The 14,753-nt window shown below is 26.9% G+C and overlaps 6 protein-coding genes across 9 annotated transcripts in view; 3 read left to right on the top strand and 3 right to left on the bottom strand.

Moving 5' to 3' along the window:
- Nucleotides 1-1,568, bottom strand: part of LOC106789835 (transmembrane protein 131) — a 9,409-nt gene extending 7,841 nt beyond the window's left edge. For both annotated transcript variants that reach the window (XM_014754351.1, XM_014754352.1), the window contains exons 1-5: nt 1,391-1,568; nt 712-776; nt 583-611; nt 316-399; nt 121-244 (exon numbers count right to left, since the gene is read on the bottom strand). In XM_014754351.1, the coding sequence (XP_014609837.1) occupies nt 121-244; nt 316-399; nt 583-611; nt 712-776; nt 1,391-1,484 (396 nt within the window). In that variant the 5' untranslated portion in view covers nt 1,485-1,568. The remainder of the gene's footprint in view (nt 1-120; nt 245-315; nt 400-582; nt 612-711; nt 777-1,390) is intronic.
- A 227-nt stretch (nt 1,569-1,795) lies between these two features.
- On the top strand, nt 1,796-2,878 carry LOC106789844 (polyadenylate-binding protein, cytoplasmic and nuclear-like). The gene is made up of 4 exons (XM_014754363.1): nt 1,796-2,071; nt 2,154-2,302; nt 2,382-2,541; nt 2,622-2,878. The coding sequence occupies exons 1-4, from the start codon at nt 2,053-2,055 to the stop codon at nt 2,816-2,818; spliced, it is 525 nt and encodes a 174-aa protein (XP_014609849.1). The 5' UTR covers nt 1,796-2,052; the 3' UTR covers nt 2,819-2,878.
- A 214-nt stretch (nt 2,879-3,092) lies between these two features.
- LOC106789841 lies at nt 3,093-6,558 on the top strand. Of its 2 annotated transcripts, XM_014754358.1 has the most exons (6): nt 3,093-3,452; nt 3,567-3,700; nt 3,984-4,782; nt 4,867-5,507; nt 5,601-5,721; nt 5,874-6,558. In XM_014754358.1, exons 2-6 carry the CDS (start codon nt 3,568-3,570, stop codon nt 6,091-6,093), a joined length of 1,914 nt encoding a protein of 637 aa, XP_014609844.1. In that variant the 5' UTR covers nt 3,093-3,452; nt 3,567; the 3' UTR covers nt 6,094-6,558. The 2 variants fall into 2 exon arrangements, with proteins under 2 accessions (XP_014609844.1, XP_014609845.1); XM_014754359.1 differs by lacking the exon at nt 3,093-3,452 and having other exon boundaries at nt 3,611-3,700; nt 3,994-4,782.
- Nucleotides 6,559-6,782: 224 nt separating this feature from the next.
- Nucleotides 6,783-8,560, bottom strand: LOC106789842 (tat-linked quality control protein TatD). Its single transcript, XM_014754360.1, has 2 exons — nt 8,469-8,560; nt 6,783-8,070 (listed from the first exon to the last, which is right to left on the bottom strand). The coding sequence occupies exon 2, from the start codon at nt 8,044-8,046 to the stop codon at nt 7,111-7,113; it is 936 nt and encodes a 311-aa protein (XP_014609846.1). The 5' UTR covers nt 8,047-8,070; nt 8,469-8,560; the 3' UTR covers nt 6,783-7,110.
- LOC106789843 (N-alpha-acetyltransferase 40) lies at nt 8,357-10,538 on the top strand. Of its 2 annotated transcripts, none has more exons than XM_014754361.1 (4): nt 8,357-8,595; nt 9,125-9,511; nt 9,602-9,760; nt 10,364-10,538. In XM_014754361.1, the coding sequence occupies exons 2-4, from the start codon at nt 9,138-9,140 to the stop codon at nt 10,452-10,454; spliced, it is 624 nt and encodes a 207-aa protein (XP_014609847.1). In that variant the 5' UTR covers nt 8,357-8,595; nt 9,125-9,137; the 3' UTR covers nt 10,455-10,538. The 2 variants fall into 2 exon arrangements, with proteins under 2 accessions (XP_014609847.1, XP_014609848.1); XM_014754362.1 differs by lacking the exon at nt 8,357-8,595 and adding an exon at nt 8,812-8,857.
- Nucleotides 10,466-14,692, bottom strand: LOC106789840 (alpha-mannosidase 2). Its single transcript, XM_014754357.1, has 7 exons — nt 14,388-14,692; nt 12,916-14,270; nt 12,494-12,832; nt 11,999-12,307; nt 11,391-11,922; nt 11,156-11,308; nt 10,466-11,078 (listed from the first exon to the last, which is right to left on the bottom strand). The coding sequence occupies exons 1-7, from the start codon at nt 14,514-14,516 to the stop codon at nt 10,497-10,499; spliced, it is 3,399 nt and encodes a 1,132-aa protein (XP_014609843.1). The 5' UTR covers nt 14,517-14,692; the 3' UTR covers nt 10,466-10,496.
- Nucleotides 14,693-14,753: the final 61 nt, after the last annotated feature.

Below are 14,753 nucleotides of genomic sequence, written 5' to 3'. Positions count from 1 at the left end.
AATAGATGATAAATGAATTGTCCTATTATGGTCTTTATTAATTAACATCACAGTTTCTTTATGGGGTATACCAAGTTGTCTACAAATATTATATATATATATATATATATTTATACTTACTTTATCTTGGAAAAATGATGAATGAAAATGACGAGTATTTCCAGAAATAGATGATAAATGAATTGTCCTATTATGGTCTTTATTAATTAACATCACAGTTTCTTTATGGGGTATACCAAGTTGTCTACAAATATTATATAATCAATTATTATTAAATATTTAAATGAGACAATGTATAAGATCAAAAATAAATACCTTTCTTTAAAATCCAAAACGTGGGGTAGGAAATAAATATGGGACAATGTATCTTGTACTTTATCTTCATCTGGTACAGTATCCCTTTAAATATCATTTGATGATTTAAAATATTTGAATTATAATTTCAATGAAAAATAGGAAAAATATAGTTATCGAGAAAATCATTTTCTTTACTGCGCACATTATGATATATGACTGGTAAAATCTCAGACGCCCTTTATATTAAATATCTTTCCTATTTACCATTATTACGGTCATGCTTACCCAACCCCGTGCACTGTATTAGTAAAGTCCTAAAACAAAATATATAATGATATATATATATATATATAATATAAAATATTATTGAAATAATTGTAACGAAAACAATAAATATATTCATTACAAATCTACCTTATGCATAGGTAATGGTATATTATCCAAAAGATATTGAACATCGTTGTCATCCTGAACGAATGCTGTAAAAATAATAAGTAATACTTAGTTAACAATTACACTATTTAATATAAGAAAATATTAATAAAAAAAAGAAAAATAAGTTTATTTATTTTCTATAAGCATTAAATGTATATTCCTAAAATTCAATGATATAACATTAACAATATATCATACTACAGTTGCATATAAATAATGCATATCATAAGAGAAAAAATAAGGTTATATTATTACTCCATTAAAAGGACAGAAAAAGAAATATTTCTTTTTATACATATATATGCTGCACGAAAGTACTAGAAACTTACAAAGAGGTTAGTATTAATCGATATACAAGATATTTACATACTAACATTAAATATAAATCAAAATGCAGTATGGCTGTTTGAATATTTTAAATAGATCTATAAAATCTTGAAGGTAAGAAAAGAAGAAAAAAAAAAAAACAAGAAAAGAGAAAAAAAAAAGAAACAAGATAATAATTTAAACGTAACAATGGCAATTGTGATACGTCAATATGTATAATTAATGTTTAAAAAAAAGAAATAGGAATAATTAATGCATATCTATTAAAAAGTATTACAAAATGCATAGTAAGAAATTGTTGATGTCAAAACATAAGAGAAATTGAGCTTACCATTATTATGTCCATGTAAGGAGGGTCGAATTTGTGAGGTTGAATCCAAAAATGATAACAAGAATAAACAATAAAATACTTTTAACTCAATCATAATATTAAATCTTAACGTATTGTTTTGTTATTTTGCTTGAGCACAAATGAAAATGCGCTTTCGGCCATACTTTTATATTATCGAAGTTAACCATGATATCGATTGTATCACCGTTTAATTTGAAGTATGCAGTTTAGCGATAACCAATGAGTGCATTCAATTGTACCTTTATATTGTATGTCTCGAATATGATTGGTCATCATTTAAAACTTGGCCAATCAAATTGAAGAAATTATTTATAATTCAAGTTTCACACGTTTATCGTTTTATTCGTTTTACCTTTGATCTTATGGTTAACTTCACTTCATTCAAATTTAGAATTACTTGAAGTAGTCTGATATTTGTAGCAAAGTAGTATGTATATATAATATATCTTGGTTATACCATGTGTTTGATAAAGTATTTCAAGAAAAAGTTTATGAAAAATATCTAGTTAATTAAGATAATATTTTGTGTTTGAATATTAAAATATATCATATTTTTAAACTTGAAGATATATTTTTTGTATACTGTGTGTTACATACAACAATAATTAATATTTATATTTAGTTAATGAAATTGTAAATAAATGGATAGAACCAAGCAACGTAAGAACACTTAGCAATATATATTTTTATTATTTATTTATGTGAAATTATTTATTAATATCATATTTATTATGTTCAATAGGAAAGGATTTTCACAAAAATAAATTGTCCTGGATTTATAAAAAGAAACTAAAATTAAAACGAGCTGAAAATCAAACACGAAATGAAGACACCAATAAAAAATTAAATACTACTGCAACAAGGATTGTTGTTCGTAATCTTCCATTTGAAGTATGAAATGATAATGATTTTATCTTTCTTTCTCTCTATGTATATAAATTTAATTCTATATGATTATTATTATTAATAGATAAAAGAAGAAGAAATTAGAACGTTGTATCAAAAATATGGAGAAATAGAAAAAATAATCCTTCATAGTCAGTTGCTCGCTGGTTGTGCGTTCATAGACTTTAAACGCATACAAGATGCATCCAAAGCAATATTTAATACAAATAAAAAAGAATTTTTTGGTAATACATTATCCTATTTATCGTATCTTTAGACTCATCTGTATATTTAGATAAATTAGAAATAACTTTTTCTATTACAGGTAGAACAATTACCAGCGGATGGGTCCTTGAAAATTCTAAGCTTTACAAAAAGGCAAATAATATCATTGAGACTGATAATAAAAATAAACCTTCCAGTCCCTCTTTGAAAAGAAAAGATACAAATCAAGGAAAAGAACCCAAATTGTTAACATTGCCAGAAAGTAATAAACCAAAACGATTAAAAAGAAAACATTAATAGTTAAATATAAATAGATATATTGTTTTCTATTTTGTTAAATAAAGATTTAATAATCGATATTTTGTTAATATATCAATACAAAGAAATATAAGTTTAAAATAGATTAGAAATGTTGAAATAAATTAGGTTTAAATGTTAAGGTTGTTTTACATGTTAAATTTAATTACAAAAAAAAAAAACTTTGTTCAACTTGTAAATTCAGCCTAAACACTGCAGCCAACATTAGAATTGCAATATCAATCATACCAACATAACAAACTCGAATAACCTCGTGTAAAATAAAATCAAACATTTTGTATTCATTTAAAGTATGATATAAAGTATTAATTTTAAAAAAAAGTAACATAAAAATCATATTTTATACCTTTAAAAAAATAAATATGAAAATATATGAATTTAATTTATAATTAATATGAAACATCATTATATATGAAATATACTTCTCATTAAATATATTAAATATATAAATATTAATACTTTCTAACCTCGCAATTATTTTGTAATTATATTGATTATATTGAATAAAAGCTCATAAAAAATGATAACAATAATAAAATAATCATCATAAAAAGCATAGATTGCAATACTTGTTTAATTATATTATTTTAAAAATAAAATAAACAAAATACAGGTAATATATGATCATTCAATTATAAAATCCATCTTTCTCTGGTATTTTGCATTTTCAGAATAATAAATAATAATGAAATATTAATATTAAAACTTTCTTATGTATGTTCTATAGCATGGACAAATGTTTAAAACAAATAATGTGGGTGTCGTGGACTCTGCGAAGTCGAGCCTTGTTCTTAAATTGTAATAAAGTAAAAAATAGAATTTATTTTAATAATTCACAGAATTATTGGAACACATCTGCAGGTAATTTAATTGGCTTAAAAACCATTAAAATAATGTATACATTATTCTTTTACAAAGGGAGAACTAAGTTTATTTTTCCATCTAACATAAAACGAATTGGTTTATAAGGATGCATGTGAAACTTCTCCCTTCGTTTTCTTAAAAAACGTTGAGTACGGAGTCTTATTGCTTGGTTCTTACAACTGTGTAATATTTTAGAAAATTATTATTTGATAATATTAGTTCTTCCCTTTTGTAATACATTGATTTCTAATATAATTAAAAAGCTTTTGGAAATATTTAGAAATTTATAGGTCGGTAAATCTACTGCCAGTGAAAAAAATAATGGATGAATCGTCGACACTAACGTCGAATGATACCAAACGCATATTAGATTCAATTACTAATGAATGTCAAAATATGTCGTTGAACGATGTCTTAAATGTACTATCGATAATAGCTGGGATAGCCAAAGACGAAGACGAAACATTTCATTTTGGAGATCACGAAGGATTTAAACTTCTTTGCAATCAGATACAAGAACAAATAAGACACATGAACCTACGTAGTGTTATAAAATCTCTTAAGTTATTGAACTTGCTAAATACACCATCAAATACAATGATAATGCAAAGTTTGCTACAAGTAATAAAAAGTAATATAAACCAACTGGACATCAATCAAATGCATTTGTTAGCAGTAATATTAAAAAAAATGGAACCAACGCCGTTATCATCAGCATTACAGATAGCATTACCCATGCTACTTCCAAATATTTTAACAAAAAAGTTTGATTATTCAGATTTTAAAGAATTGGCATTGGCATTGAATTACTTGAAATATGTGGATGAACGCTACATATTTATTAAAATTTATCAAAGTATACAATCTGCACTAGTGAACGATTCTAAGTCTGTTTCAGTGACAACTCTTAAAAATATTTTTATTTCATTGAGTATGCTGTCAAATGAAAAACAAATCTCTAAAGAAAATAAAAAAACCATAAGTATGATACGCGAAGCGCTTTTTCAGAACATTAATAAAATGACGCCAGCCGATATAGAAGAATGTTTAAAGGAAATATCTAGAAGCATGATAGATAAGTAAATATCGTAATTTCCATAATATATTAAAACATCTTAAAACTATTTTTAAATAATAATAATAGTAATGTTTCTGTTATACAGGGAAATATCTCATAGTTATGATACAACGTTCATCAATGAATTACTTAATGTTGTGATAAGTAAAAATTTGAGTGTAAATACTACTTACAACATTACAAGATATTTAAATAATATTAATTTTGTTTATCTACCATTCATAGAATTTCTAATAACTGAAATATTAAAAAAAGAATATATAGAGAAAGTAGATGCATATTCCTTACAAGAGATTTTACAAATATTGTCTAACGCTGAATATCACTCAGTTCCTTGGCTTATTCTGGAGAATAAATTATTAGAAGATAAATTTCTAAATGAAACTCCAGTCAAAGTATTACTTAAATGCGGCGTTCATTTAGCAGCGTTAAATAAATTTTATCCTAAATTATTGTCCAAAATCTTTTCCGAGACAAATATAAAATTATTATCTTCAAATATAGGAAATAATATACATTCTAAAAGATTGCTTTTTTTGCATCAAAGCGTCAAATCATTATATCCGTATTATTTTGGTCCTTGGCCTAATTCATCTATTCTTAAATTAACACTCAACTCGTTGGATATAAAATTTACTAACACATTAAGAATACATGTGGAAAAAACAATGGGAGGTCCTGGATATGTGGCGAGTAACTTAAAAACAAAATTAGGACATAACATTCGTAAGTATTATATTATTCTTTTCCATAAAATGAAGTATCGGAAAAAAATAAATAAAACTTAAGTAACATTCTTTATATTAATCTGTATTATAGATCATGCTATAATTTTGCGAAAAGGTGGATATCCCACTGCATTTAATGTAAATAATCCTAAACCTTTCTCAAATTTTAATTATTACGTTGAAGATTTGCAATACGAACCAAACCTTATCATGTAAGTATTTTATTTTATTTTCTCTTTCAATATTAATATTTTATTAATAAAATATTTGTGCAGACATCTGTTTGTTATTGTCTTGTTTATTTTTTTTAAAGAAATTTTCTTAATTTTTTACCAAATATTCACTAAAATATTTACTTTTACAGTGTACTCATTGTAGCATATCCTTCCCAATCATATGCTATTAATACACAAGAATTATTAGGTGTTTGGAAATCACAAATAATATGTATAGAAAAATGGACCGGATATAAATGCATCGCGATAAACATAAATAAATGGATAAATTTGCTACCACACGAAAAGAGTAAATCTATTATGCAAAAAATAAAAGATAAATGTTCTGATATTTTTGAAATAACGTAATATTACCAATGGATTTTTTAAAGAGAATATTAAACAGTTTTAATCAAGAATATAGATTTCGTATTTCTTTCACAATACGCATATAATTTATACGATTTTTTTGTCTCTTCGATAAACTATTAACTACAAAGCGTATGTCAAAATTAAAAAAGAAATATATATTTTTTAATTTCTAATATTAAATTTTAGTTAAGATATTTTTCTTTTTATTTATATATAAAGAAAAGTTAATATATCGACAAGAAATGAAGGAAGTTTGGTAATTAGCATAGTAAAGTTATAGCTAATAATATTTAAGGTAAAACCTATTATAATATTGTTATACCATTTAAGGTATAAACATGTTATTATTGGCAAAATGTTTCTTGTATGTACATTGGATACAATTAAAAAAAAGTAATAGATTTAAATCGTATGTTGTATATAATCATCATTTTAATGAAAAATGAATAATATGAAAATTTACTATTTTAATTTTCTTCTTGAAAATATATATTCTTATATATAGAGATAAAATCATTACTATGTATATATATTTATAATTTCATTTGGAGTTGATACACTCCTCGAGTGTGTTATTTTTTTATTTACATACAATTAAAAGTACGAAAGTAACAATTTAACAATCCATAATATATATATATGTTTATTTGTTCCTAGTTAAAACTATTAGTTTCCTTATGTTCAAATGTTTCCGAAGACCAGTTTTATTTCGAATAAAATAAAAATAAAATATTATATATATATATACATATATATAATATAGAATAACAAATTAAGCATAAATATTGGTGCTGAAATTCATTACTATTTTTTTTGTAATATCTCAATTTTCTTTACATAACTATAACACAACGAAGTATTTCGTTTGATGTTAAATATTGAATAAATTTTATATAGAGTCAGATTATTAGAGTAAAAATAGATATAGCATATATTTAGCACCAATATCTAAATCTTGTGAAGCACCAACTAGCACCACCTTAGATAACAATTTTGATATTGTCCAGATTGAAATCACGCGTTTAGACCAAATAATTTCAAAGCGTTAAAAGCGGTAGCTAAAGCAACTTCTTCGGGAGTTGTTTGCATAAATGCTGCTACCATTTCTACTATAGCTGGCAAGGCACATGGCTCGTTACGTTGAAAGGTGCAATAACGATGAAGAAAAGTCATGGATCTTTCGGTTAAAGCATCCTTAACACGTACAGGTAATTTACTAGCTCTTGTATTGGGATACATGAAAGGAGCATCCGTTTCAACTAATATTTTATCTAACGGTGCTTGACCAGCTTCCAACAACTGTCTAATACCGCTGTCTGATTTATCTTTGCACAGATAACCGGTTATTCCTAAATAAAATCCTTGATCTAGATAAATTTGTGCTTCCTCAGCAGTGCCGATGAAAGAATGAATTAAAACTGGCGGTAAGCGATTTTTGTAATGACTGAGAACTTCCAATACGTCTGCCTGAGCTGCTCTCTCGTGTATTATAAGTGGTTTATTTAATTGACACGCAAGTTCTACTTGTTTATGAAAAACAGTACGTTGCGTTTCAGGATCCGAAAAATCACGATTGTAATCTAAACCGCATTCTCCAATTGCGACGCATTCCGGATTAGTAGCTATGCTTTCGAGTTCTTGTAAAGTATCTGGATTTTCCCAGGACTTAGCATCGTGCGGATGTACACCGGCAGTCGAGTAAAGTGTACCGGGATATATTCTTGTCAGTCTTAAAGCCTCTTTACTGGAACGAATACTTGCACCCGTAACCATAATCTTCTGGACTCCTGCATCTTTAGCTCTTTGTATTACACTATCTAAATCACGACTGTATTTCTTATTGGTAAGATTGGCACCGACATCAACAATAATATAATTTTCATAGCATCGTGTCATATCAGAGGAAATAGCATTTTCCTCTGAATTAGAACTAGCAGGATTTTCTGCCATCGTTTGTTATTTAATTAAGAATACCTGAAACACATCATTTTAAAATATATATTAATATAATAATAAATAATAATATTCAAAATAAGCTTATCCTCGATTGAGTTATTTCATAAAGTTGATAAAATAAACATAAATAATCTTAACCTATAATTATGTACACACACATACACACATTTTCATTTCATTAAGTAAAATAAACAAATACAATATTTTCAAATACTTCTTAGAAAATAGTATAAAGTTTACAATATACTAAATTACTTGGAATTATTTTTAAAACTAGGTGTATACTTTTGTGTCATACTTTGACAATCATGATAATTGAAAACTCACGTAACCACTTTTAATTTAACTGTTTAATTAATATCGTTAATAATATGTTTTTATTAAACGCGAATTGTATTAATTTCAATTAAACGTACCTTATTTTATATTCTTCTAAATAATAAGATAACTTAAACGAACGAAATTTTGACAGGATCAATTACAATATGTTCACTTCGACATTGTTGATATCACTAAACTTAGAAGACTTTACATTTTGAAGAGGTTAGTCAATGATTAATTCTATTGATACCATTCGAATTACCTTTGTACATTATGTTTGTTTACTTTTAGATAAATTTAATTTTTAAAACAGATATTTTATATTATTGCTATTAATAAAACGATTATCATCATCATTATTATTATTATTATTATTATTATTATTATTATTATTACTATATTTGTTATTTCGTAATAAAATGTATATTTTTACTTAACTTCAATCAAATTCTACAAGTTATGAACTTATAGGATAAATTTTCTTGTATTATAAATATTACTATTATTATTATTATTATTATTATTATTGTATATATGTGTGTACATGTATAATTAATTAAATGAACCTTTATTCATGATATATACACACTATAATTACATCTATATTAACTTGTTAAATTTATAATACAAAATAGTTAAATGAAAAAAATATTTATTATCAAAAATTAAATATTGTTTGTATTTATTGCACATGCATTTATTATTTATCATGCAAGTTAAATAATTTATATATTTTGTTACTGTCCAATAGATCAGCAATAAAAATGAAACGACATTCCAAATCACAAAAACTAGCTCGTGCCAAATGTATTATAAATAAAGTTAATTCCATGAAAGATCCATTGGAAATGCTTAAAACATGTCACACATATACAGGAAAAAATGAATTTATAGTAAATTTAACTTGCATTAAGGCCAGAGCAGCATCGTCTGAATGTCGTCTATGGGTATTCGATATTATGGAAAGAAATATGAGACATCTTTATGAAAAATCTAATTGGGGATGGGATGCAAATGCTAAACAAAAAGAATTAACAGAACCAACTGCTTGGTATTTGTTAGCGTCTTGCGATAACAAACTAATAGGGTTTTCTCATTTCCGTTTTGACATAGATTATCAAGTCGAAGTATTGTATTGGTAAGTATAAAAATAATGTATATAAATTATTGCTACAATATAACAGACGATAAAATGTGTATTTGAAAAATATTGTATTTATCTGTCAAGTTACGAATTACAATTGGAAGAATCAGCGAGAGGTAAAGGCCTTGGTCGTTTTATGATGCAAGCTCTTGAATCTATGGCATCCAAACATAAAATGCAAAAAGTTGTATTGACCGTATTGAAAAATAATCCACCTGCTTTACACTTCTTCTATGCACTTGGGTAATAAAATTTATATATTTTTTAATTCATTAGAGTATTTTAATTCTACGTATTACTCTTATTTTATTTATTATTATTACTATTATTATTAATAATAATAATCAAATTTTCTATAAATAAAAATACAAGGCTAATGGCGTATCAACTAAAATCACAAATATTGTTTTAATATATAACTTAAGACGATAGTACAGGGTTTGAGGTAGACTTAACCATAAGTAGAATAATTAATCAATTATTTCGTGTATTTCTTAAATAAATTCTAAGTTTATATAAATATACATATATTTATATATAATTATATAGAATTTATATATATAAATGTATATTTATATATATTTATCTATAATAATGCTTAGTATTAAATAATTGTACTTTAAAAAAGCTTGCCTTTAAGTATAATTGTACAAGAAACTTCATTTAATTATTTAATGTGTCTAGTAATTATAAATATCTATCTACAGTTTCGCTCAAAGATATATTAGTCTTATCATTAAAAATGTGTCTTTCTTATCAGATAAGTTTTTATATGATAAGCATATAAGTTTTTATACAAAATTCTTGATATATTTTTTCGATCATATATTATCTTCTTATTTGCAGTTTCAAATTGGACAACACAACCCCATCAAATTCAGAGAAGAAAGATTATGTAATTTTAAGTAAACAGGTTTTAACTCCTGTCGCTTCGTGAAAAGATTTTTATTTGTATTATAAATATATCTTTCCTTTTATTTTAATATTGCGTTTTATGAAATAAAATAGACAAGATTTCATTGGGACACAAAGTGACAATCGGTGATTTAAGAAATGAGCCAACATCATAAAATGTTAGAGGAGCTTTGCTAACTGTCATATCTTTCAAAGGATTTAAAAATGATAAATCTATTTTTCCCGTATTGGAGATATTAAATTGCTGCAAATAAGTTTCTGAGCCCCAGCAAAGATCTAATGGAGTTCGATATAAAACCATACCAATACCTTTGCCAGCTCCTTCAGGAACAAACAATACTCTTAAGCTAATAACGTTTATGTTGATCGGAAGATCATAGTGCAACGGAGTAAAATGTGGTTGCAAATTATATGGCAATATATTATGAGGATGCATTGCTATTACCGGATACAATAGTTCTTCCGAAGCTAAATGTGCGGCAACAGATAACAAACCTGAAGGATGACCAGTAGCCGATGATGCGGGACAATTTAATCTCCTCCTTTCAAATACTAAAGTAAACAAATGATTGGTTAATAAATTATCTGTTACACCTTGACTTAATCCTCTGTTATCATCTTGAAGTAATCTTCGATCTTGCATAATCTGCAAGTGTAATATTAAATTATTTTATAATTATATATTTTATAATTATTTATTAGTCGCGTACAAGCATACATTACCTCTATTTGTCCTGATGCCATAGAAGCAACTCCTAGTGGCTGTGCAGTTATTACAGTTAATCTTTTATGCTTATCTTCGATGTATGCATTAGCAGCCATTGGATAATAATTAGCTTGTGTAGGTAATTTTGGAAATCTTTGCCGTCTTATTACCTGGAATCATTAAAAATTTTATATATAATGAATTGTATGAAAAATATTAGAAAAATATTGAAGATACTCCCCGAGTACTTACACCGAGACCATTTAAATCAGTAAAAAACTGATCTCCGGACATTATATCCGTGTTTAATCTCATTGCAAGTTCGTAATTTTGTGTCTCTGTTATATCGACTTCATTTAATATATTTAATCCGATGCCGTCGCTACCAGGCGAATTATATAATATACAAGTATGGCGTACGTATGGTAATTCAACAAAAACTTTAGATAAAATAGGACCAGTTACCAGATGAATAATATGCTTATTTTCCATAAATATTAAATCTGGATCTGGCTTGTCAGGTAGAAATAAATATGCACCGCTTTTATCTTTACCCGAACCTCTAGTGCCATATTTAACAAATTCTAAATGAACGGGATATGTAACATTGTCAACTTTTAAAGCTTTTAGGAAACCAGATTTTCCAAAGGACGCAGATAATTCTATTCTTTGCGATATGGAAAATTCTTGAGCGAGAGGTTGTACTTGCATATGAGGAAAACCGGGCACTGTTGTAAGTGGTAAATCAGTATTAAAAACTGTGACATTAGCTGCGTAAACATCTCTGTAAAAAATAACGTTATAAATTAACAAATTATTGTTATTGTATTCTTTATTTTTTCATATATATTTTTACTTACGAAGGAAATACTTGTTGACGAAGAGCATGTATAACGTATGTACTAAGCCCAAATCCTGGTACAGTAACAAGGAAAGATAATTCATATCTAGCAGCAGATAGTGCAGCAGGTCCGACCCAAACTGGCGATACTTGTGATTTAACGTATTGTCCTGTATGATCGGTAACTCTGACGAAAGGCGTTGAAACGATTAAAGTTTGTATGTTTCTTCTTTGTCTTGGACAAGGATTGTATAATATAACTTTTTTTTTAGGATATTCATCTCCAAGTATGAGTATATGTTTTTCTCCAGGACTCGTATGGTGCGACCTTTAACAATAAAACAAACAATTGAATTAAACTTAAGTTATTTTGTGTGATTTATCGTAAAATAATTACAAAAAAAGAAAGAAAGAAAGAAAACTATAACGATTAAATTATTTAATATGATAAGAACCTTACAACCTCTACAAACAGCAAAAGATACTAACTAGGAATAAGTATCTGTTTTCGAACCTAGTCTCATCCAATGTAAGGAAGTGGGCTTCTTGATCAATTGTTGATCCTTCTAAAGTTTTTAATAAATGCATAACAGATTGTTGTAATACATGTGCTGTATTATTTAATGCTAATATCATTTTCTGAGCATAATCTATAACTACGTTATCTCTAGCAGTTCCACTAACACCATCGTGATGTTGAAACAACGAGTGCCACATTCTAGCGTTATTCAATCTAAGTGCTATGTTTCCTTCAGCTAAATGATAAATGCCTTTGGCCCATGCTATCGTCGACAAAATTTCAGAGGCTCTTAAGGAACCTAATAATACACGATCTAATCTTTTATGGAATGGCCTACAAAAGAATAATATTATTATTAACAAGGTAACAAATATATTTTGTTTATAATATTAAAATGATATACAACAATAGCATACCTCGATGTGTAATAACCACTCCAATAATGGTCATCCCTATCGGAATAAGTAAAAAAATCTCCAGACAAAGTAGGAAAGTCTTCTAAATTGTATTTGTCTCTTACTGCATCAAAATAATCGCTCAACGTTCCAAATTGTATCTCAACATTCAGTTGTTGATTTAGATTTAAATAATCAAAAAGATGTTGATAGTTGTTGAATTGAGCATCCCATTCGGCAACATGCGCATATCGAAAATCATCACCCAATGGTACTAATAACACATTGGTTTTAAAAAGTTGTGACTTTTTACGATATTGATCTAATAACAACGTAGCTCTTTCCACTATATTTGCTTTGCTAATAGCTCGTGGATTAACTTTCCATGGACATGTTAAACCAAAATTAGGAAGCCTATAAAAATCAAATTGACAACATATTTTAGGATCTGGTCCACACGTATGAGGTATATCGTAACTGTAAAATGGCATCATATGAGTAAACAATTCTGTAGAACCATTGTTGTCCCACAATTGTCTCCATCGAAATTCCAATTTCTTTTCTTTGGCTAATTTCTTTTTAACCGAATAATGTACTCTTTGTATGAGCAAATTATTTAAACCAGCTCCTTTTAATAAATATGGCATAGTTGGAGAAAGTCCAAATGGATCAATCGCCCATCCTGAGTTTGGTACATAATCTAAATTATGTTTCAACCATTGATGTCCTTCAGTTAATTGAGTAAGTTGAGCAATCCAATGAGAAACAGATTCATCCGGCATAACCCATCCGCCTGCTACTATTTCCAATTGTCCATCGTGAATTAAATTCCTGACTAAATCTTGTGTTACCTTCGATTGTTCGTCCCACCAAAGTTTAAAGAACGAAACTTCTGCCCAAATAAACTTACGACGTTTGTCCTCCGCCAATTTGGTTACCATATTATTTAATATGTTTCTTGTTTGCGATGTATAATACTTCTCAAACGTATTCAACCATCCTGGATCGTTGTGCGAATGCGGAATAACAAAAACTTTTAATTTTCTATTAGGATGCCATTGTTCTTTATTATATTTGATATTCCATCCTTGTTTCCATACTCCACCGTCTGGATTGTCAAAATCCAATATTTTATATAAATCTAACATTTGTATATCTACCTCAGGTGTACGATTCAGATTAAAATTGCATTCGGGTAATTTCTCTATATTATTTTGGATTGGACCCAATTGTTCATGATTATTTGTTTTCTTTACTATTGGTATTAAATTTTGATTAACCTTAGCTGCTTCCTGGAGAGCGCTCATGACTTCATGATGTTTATTAAAATCTTTCTCTAATTTAGCTAATCTACTTTCAAAATGTAGCCATTGATTCTAAAAAAAAACAAAGAATGAAAATTATATATACATTAATATTCCATACAAATGTACATTGAACAAAAATATATAACAATTGTAATTTGATGCAAAGTAAACATGTAATAAGCTTACATTGTGCATAGACAATTTAGTATCCTGTCCTGGAGGAAAAAATGTTAGATCCATCATTAAATATGTCATTAAACAGCAGGCAAGAATTAATCCTGCTCCAAGAATGGCAAAAGTTTTTCTTGTCTTCATATTATATTTTTCCAAATAACATAAATTCACATTAAATAACTTATGTGAATGTCATACAAATTGTTTAGGTTAACCCTTTTTATCCTCTTCTTTTTTTTGACGCGGATATAATAAATTTTTCTCACTGAAGTATAACAATTAATTTATAAATTTAAGTACAAGCGATGCATATATATATAAAAAAAAAAACTCATTTAATTGTATAAACAATAAAACGTGAAGTATTTATTTTAAATA

Source organism: Polistes canadensis, unplaced genomic scaffold (assembly GCF_001313835.1).
Source record: "Polistes canadensis isolate GaletaPanama2010 unplaced genomic scaffold, ASM131383v1 scaffold_205, whole genome shotgun sequence".
NCBI lineage: Eukaryota > Metazoa > Arthropoda > Insecta > Hymenoptera > Vespidae > Polistes > Polistes canadensis.
Note: the sequence above shows the minus strand (reverse complement) of the source record. Positions and strands in the feature narration are given on the sequence as shown.

Excerpts from the sequence above, each read along its gene's own strand:
- LOC106789844 (XM_014754363.1), top strand. Across the intron at positions 2,303-2,381 it reads TTCGTAATCTTCCATTTGAA|ATAAAAGAAGAAGAAATTAG; the intron begins GTATGAAATGAT and ends TATTATTAATAG. Across the intron at positions 2,542-2,621 it reads AAATAAAAAAGAATTTTTTG|GTAGAACAATTACCAGCGGA; the intron begins GTAATACATTAT and ends TTTCTATTACAG.
- LOC106789841 (XM_014754358.1), top strand. The coding sequence starts at position 3,568 with ATGGACAAATGTTTAAAACAAATAATGTGGGTGTCGTGGACTCTGCGA. Across the intron at positions 4,783-4,866 it reads TCTAGAAGCATGATAGATAA|GGAAATATCTCATAGTTATG; the intron begins GTAAATATCGTA and ends TCTGTTATACAG. Across the intron at positions 5,508-5,600 it reads AAAATTAGGACATAACATTC|ATCATGCTATAATTTTGCGA; the intron begins GTAAGTATTATA and ends TCTGTATTATAG.
- LOC106789842 (XM_014754360.1), bottom strand. The coding sequence starts at position 8,046 with ATGGCAGAAAATCCTGCTAGTTCTAATTCAGAGGAAAATGCTATTTCC.
- LOC106789843 (XM_014754361.1), top strand. The coding sequence starts at position 9,138 with ATGAAACGACATTCCAAATCACAAAAACTAGCTCGTGCCAAATGTATT. Across the intron at positions 9,512-9,601 it reads CAAGTCGAAGTATTGTATTG|TTACGAATTACAATTGGAAG; the intron begins GTAAGTATAAAA and ends TTATCTGTCAAG. Across the intron at positions 9,761-10,363 it reads CACTTCTTCTATGCACTTGG|TTTCAAATTGGACAACACAA; the intron begins GTAATAAAATTT and ends TCTTATTTGCAG.
- LOC106789840 (XM_014754357.1), bottom strand. The coding sequence starts at position 14,516 with ATGAAGACAAGAAAAACTTTTGCCATTCTTGGAGCAGGATTAATTCTT. Across the intron at positions 14,271-14,387 it reads CTAAATTGTCTATGCACAAT|AATCAATGGCTACATTTTGA; the intron begins GTAAGCTTATTA and ends GTTTTTTTTTAG. Across the intron at positions 12,833-12,915 it reads AGTGGTTATTACACATCGAG|GCCATTCCATAAAAGATTAG; the intron begins GTATGCTATTGT and ends ATTCTTTTGTAG.